The sequence below is a fragment of the Equus asinus genome, chromosome 2, assembly GCF_041296235.1.
Source record: "Equus asinus isolate D_3611 breed Donkey chromosome 2, EquAss-T2T_v2, whole genome shotgun sequence".
NCBI lineage: Eukaryota > Metazoa > Chordata > Mammalia > Perissodactyla > Equidae > Equus > Equus asinus.
The window spans coordinates 125,339,054-125,344,234 of NC_091791.1; the positions used below are offsets into that span (position 1 = coordinate 125,339,054).

The window sequence follows — 5,181 nt, forward strand, 5'->3', positions numbered from 1 at the left end:
CCTAGGCAGACTGCAGCCTCCAGGTTCTGCCCATCCTGTCCAACCTTCTCTCACTGCCCAAAGACTCTTCTGAAAATACTGCGTCTGATGGAGCCCCATCACACTGAGGACAAAGCCTGAGTCCTCTCTAAGCTGCCCACGAGCTCGTCCTATAATCAGCCAGCCTCCTGCAGCACAGGCTCTTGCCACTCTGAGCCTCCCCAGTTCCCTGCCCTGCACTTTTTGGTCCCACCTGCATGATCTTGCCCTCATCTTTACCTCCACCAAGAATACCTCCCTCTACACACTGATTCTGCCTGGCCTCTTGGGTTCCCCCCGAGAGAACTCCCCTCTCCCCCCACCTCAACCAGAATGACCCCTCCTTCCCCTGCCTGCACCCACTTGGGTACTGACCATTGTCAGGAATCAGAGTCACACAGTCCTGGAACTGGAGGGAACTTAGACATCCTCCAGGCCTACCCCCCACCCTCGCTGTCCAAAGGGCAACTCTGAGGCCCAGAGAGGGGCAGGAGCTGCAGAGGCCACATGGCACATTAGTGGCAGAATTAGCTTTGTCCAGGGACAAACCTCTTTGGAGTTCACATGGCTGCCATCCCCAGTGAGCTGGAACAGAACTCCTCCCAGCAGGGACCCCTACAGTGCCTCCCAGTATCCCCAGTATCCCCTCACCCAGGGCAGAGACTTGAGGAAGTACCTGCAAGTGTTTGCAAAAGGAAGGAATAAATAATGAAAATATTTATCTAATGCCTTCTGTGTGCTGGACGCAGCAGGCACCAGCTCTGCTACTTGAAACCTTAGTAAGTTGCTCAATTTGGTATAGAAAAATAACCTCTGTGGGGAGGGGTGGGCGAGCACTCCAGGAGGGGCCTCAGTCGTGAATGTCAATGACCAGCGGGCACAGGTTGGGGGAGTGCTTGATGCCCATGGTGAAAGCTGGCGTGCGGGGCTTGTGCACCGTGACCTGCTGGACGTTGTGGGAGCCAGGGCCAGGCCGAGGCATGTGGTCCACTGGGTAGGCGAAGCGCTTGGCCATGCTGTAGACAGGGCTGTGGTTCTGGTAGACAGACGGCTCAGGCCGGGTGCGCGTGGCCGGCCCAGGGCCTCCTGCTACATTCTCCCTGTAGAACCAGTTCTTATCTCCGGAGGCCAGACTATAGCAAGGAGCGGCTCTGTTGACAGGGTTGTTGGGTCCCAGCGAGCACGGCAGCTGGTACTGGTTGGGGGCTGGATTGGGGTCCGTGACTCTGTATGGGCACCGGTAGCCAAAAGTGTGCTGGGGTGCCCTGCGTTCTCCAGGTGGGTGGGTCTTCTCCAAGCAGTAGTGGCAGGAGGCTGGAGTGGGGTTCAGGCCTGAAAGTGGGCAAATGAGGGGAGGGGTCTTTGGGTAGGGGGGCAGCCACATCTCCTGGTGTCCAACTGGTGGGTCCAGGTAGGGAGCTGAGGTCTTGATGAGCCTAATGTGACTTTACTATAAACACCTCAGCATCAAGCAAGGACATCATGACTCCTGTATGAGGCTATGGGCAGGGGAAGGCACTTGGGCCATCCTGACATCAGGATTGTGACACTTGTCATAATATAAAACCACAGGTGTCATCAGAACATCATCCTTGGGCTGTCAGCCTTCTGACATTGTCCCTGTGACAACACCAAGCAAACATCCTGAAATCACTACAGCCCATGAGTTCCTTAGCATGACAATATCGCTACTGAGATATGAGCCTCATGGCATTTCTATCATAATGTCACCCCATAACATATATGCATAACATTGACTTCAAGACATAAGTACTGTGACAGAGACATGGTGATGTCAGCAGGGTGACATTGGTGTCTTGATGTGACATTGCAGGGAGATGCCAGCATCTACAGACAAACCTGGTCCTGAGGGAGGGCTCCCATCCTCCCACCTCCCAAACTGCCTTCCCATCCCATCTTACGCAGGTTGGAGATGCGCTCCTCCATGGGGACCTGCGGGCAGCTGGACATTCCAAACCGAGTTATTTTGGGATCCAAGAAGTAGCAAGGCCCAGGACTGCATACGTCCGTAATACCTGCAGGGCAGCCAGCAAGAGGCCCCATCAGCCCCAGACGCTGCCCCCAGAGTGAGCCTGGCTTGCTCTAGGCAAGATCCCCTCCCCCAAGAGAAGAACAGGGTCCCTTCCAATTCCTTGGGCTCTTGGATGCTTTAGGACCCTGATCTCCTCATCTGTGAAATGGGGCTTTTAACTCCTTACCTAACATCCTCAAGAACCTGCTCAAAGGAACAGATAAAATAACAGCAGCCTGGCCGGTGCTACCCACCAGGATGGGTGCCAAGGGGTAATAATGGGCACAGTAGCTCCTGTTAAAGTGTTGAGAAAGGGCCCAGGCCAGGCAGGGGAGGGTGTGTCGCCCAGAGAGGGGCCTAGCAGACACCCTAGATCTCAGACCCCCAGATACACACCTACACCCTTGCCCAGCATCTCTTCTCACTGGTCCTGGCCAGCAGCCCCAGGTCTCCTGCGGCCCTCTGACCCCACCCTTCCACAGGGTTCTAAGCCACCCAGGAAGCTTTGGGGGCCCCCACCCCCCAGCTATTCCTGCCCAGCCCCTGTGGCAAGAGAACCCATGGCATCAAGAGCTGAAGGTCAGACAGAAAGGAGCCCCTGCATGGCCAGCTAGATGGCCACAGTGACCCTCGAAGCTCTCTCAGGGGGTCCAGCTGGGAGATCTCCCCAGAGCTGCCTTTAGAGGGGGTGGGTCACTTGGGCATCCCTGCTGCCTTCCTTCTGGACCCAGTAGGACACCTGGGTGTCCCTCTCATGGCAGGTCTGGGTTCCCAGGGAACCTGCGGCTACAGAGAATGGCTCATGTTTCTCACTGCCACCCCAACCCTCCCACAATGATAACCCCACGCCCAAGGGGATGACGGGTGATGTGAGCACCCACGCTTCTCCGAGTGCCGGGTGTGCAGAGTGTAGGCTGGCTCCTGAAACATAGAGATGTCATGGTCTATGTAGCCTGTGCAGGATGGCCGGAGGTACTTGGCAGGGCCTGGACCTGTAAGGACAGACAGGGCAGCCCTCAGCCTGGACCCACCAGATCAGAGTCAGGGAAGCCCCAAAAACAGTGCGCCATGAGAACATCGGGGTCTTTGCTCCCACTGATGTTGCAATGCTACAGATCCCACCATCAAGCTGCTTCCTTTGCGGAAAGGCAGTGTTCCCAGATAAAATGCAATTTCTCTCTGACAGACAATGCGTAGCAGGAAAGGTAGTAGTTACAATGACTGAGAACTTATTCTCTGCCAAGTACTATACTAAGTATTTTATGTGGATGAGTTCAGTTAAGCCTTTCAACAACTCTGTAAGACAGATACTATTGTTTTTCCCATCTTACAGATGAGAAAACTGAGGCTTAGAAATATCAATCTGGCTAAAGTCACACAAGTTGGTAATGTGGCAATTCTGAGACAATCAGCGAACAGAGCCCAAACGTTTAACCTCACACTAAACCACCTCCCACAGAGAGCAATGGTCAGTCATTAAACATGTAGTAAGAATTAGTTTGTCTGCTTTCAGTTGAGAGTAAGATTTAAGGGAAGCGAGGAAAGCCACAGCTGGACTCAAGGCTCCACTGAATCCTGGGCCTATTCCCCAAAACTGGCCTCACTTCACGCCCCTCCTTCTCCTACCGCCCTGAAAAGTTCCAGCAGCGAATACTGCCTATGAAGTTCAGCTTGGAGGTGCAGATCATCTGTAGGCTTCGAGGAGAGTCCGCAGGGGCTTTGCAGGAGGCAGGACTGGAAGGCTGGGACACCTTCAGCAGCCCCGCAGGGAGAGGAACAAGCCAAGCTCAGGGCTCTCACCTTTGATCATTGCCATGATCACAGGGGTCTGCTTTACCTCCTGCCATGAGGGCACCTGCACCTTCTCCTCTGGGTGCTGCCCATAGAACACAGAGTTCCTGGCCCCCTTGGGCAGCTTCATGGCTGGGGCCAAGGAGGGGCCGACAGCAGCTACTCAGAGATCCAAGCGACAGGCAAGGAGCTCGGCCTGTGTGGGGCTGTTCCAGGTACCCTGCCCAAGCCCCTGTGTCCACTATCTCTCCCCAACTCCAGAGGCTGCGTGGGGGCTGGGAGGGAGGATGGGCCTCAGGCTCAAGCAGCTGAGGCCGTCTGGGGTGCAGCCAGCTGCAGGGCTCAGCAGGCTGGAGCTGGGGATGATGTCACCTCAGAACTTGGACTGTGAAACACAGAATGTTTATTTCCCCCAGTTGCCGTGGTGCCTGAACTATGGCGAAGAAATTCTACACTGGCAGCTCAGTTGTGGTACCCTGAGAACTCAGCCCTACTGCCCCCTAAATAGCCTGAGGGTCCCTAGGACCCTAGGTCAGGGAAGGGAAAGGGAGAGTTGGGGTGACAGAGCCTGCTCTTCATTCGTGGTGGGCACCCTGAGGTTGGAGAAAGGAATGGAAAGAGTAGGTGGGTCATGGGTGAAGGGTTCCTGCAAACAGCACAGGCCCCTGGGGTGGCCCTCTACCCCCACCCCTCCCACCTATCCCCCCAGGTCCTGGACATGCCCTGAACATCTGGTTTTCAAAGTCTGGTTTTCCTTGGAAAAGAATCAAGCCAATTATGCCACACTAAGGTGCAACAATCTGATAGCTTCCCCAATGCCTAGCCCAGGGCACGGGATCCTCAGACATCCCTGTCTGGCTCAAGGAATACTTGCCAGGTGGTGGCATTCAGGCAGGGAATGGGGAGCAAATAAAGTAGGACAGAGGGGTGACACTGAGGCCTTAAGAGGCCACTTCTTGTTCCTGTGGTCAGGAGCGCCCCTTAGGGGGAGCGCGAGAGGAAACAGTGAGGGACAGGGAAGATCCTCAGCAGTTGTGATGGATGGAGGAGCCCCAGGGCTGAGGAAATGCTGAGGACCCCTTCACCTCTAAAAACCCAGGAGGTTGGGGGCCCCAGAGCCTGCTTGCACCCACCGATTCATAGCTTAGACTGGGGATTTGATCTGAACCAGCTAAGAGGGGTTTCCATCTTGGGAAAAAGTGACTACTGGCTTTAGAGAGGGGGTCCGTCACAGCCCCGGTACACAGGTAACGAACCTGAGGCCCAGAAAGGGGCACAGAGTTGCCCAAAGTCTCCCCTTACCATAGTAGCAGAGATGGAACCAGGACACAAACCCCAGG

At 55.3% G+C, this 5,181-nt stretch overlaps 1 protein-coding gene across 1 annotated transcript; it reads right to left on the reverse strand.

The window, feature by feature from the left end:
• Positions 1 to 868: 868 nt before the first annotated feature.
• Positions 869 to 3,971, reverse strand: CIMAP1C (ciliary microtubule associated protein 1C). The gene is made up of 4 exons (XM_070518041.1): positions 3,851 to 3,971; positions 2,913 to 3,042; positions 1,941 to 2,035; positions 869 to 1,350 (listed from the first exon to the last, which is right to left on the reverse strand). The coding sequence occupies exons 1-4, from the start codon at positions 3,969 to 3,971 to the stop codon at positions 869 to 871; spliced, it is 828 nt and encodes a 275-aa protein (XP_070374142.1).
• Positions 3,972 to 5,181: the final 1,210 nt, after the last annotated feature.

Excerpts from the sequence above, each read along its gene's own strand:
- CIMAP1C (XM_070518041.1), bottom strand. The coding sequence starts at position 3,971 with ATGAAGCTGCCCAAGGGGGCCAGGAACTCTGTGTTCTATGGGCAGCAC. Across the intron at positions 3,043-3,850 it reads GATCATGGCAATGATCAAAG|GTCCAGGCCCTGCCAAGTAC; the intron begins GTGAGAGCCCTG and ends CTGTCCTTACAG. Across the intron at positions 1,351-1,940 it reads GGAGCGCATCTCCAACCTGC|GCCTGAACCCCACTCCAGCC; the intron begins GTAAGATGGGAT and ends GCCCACTTTCAG.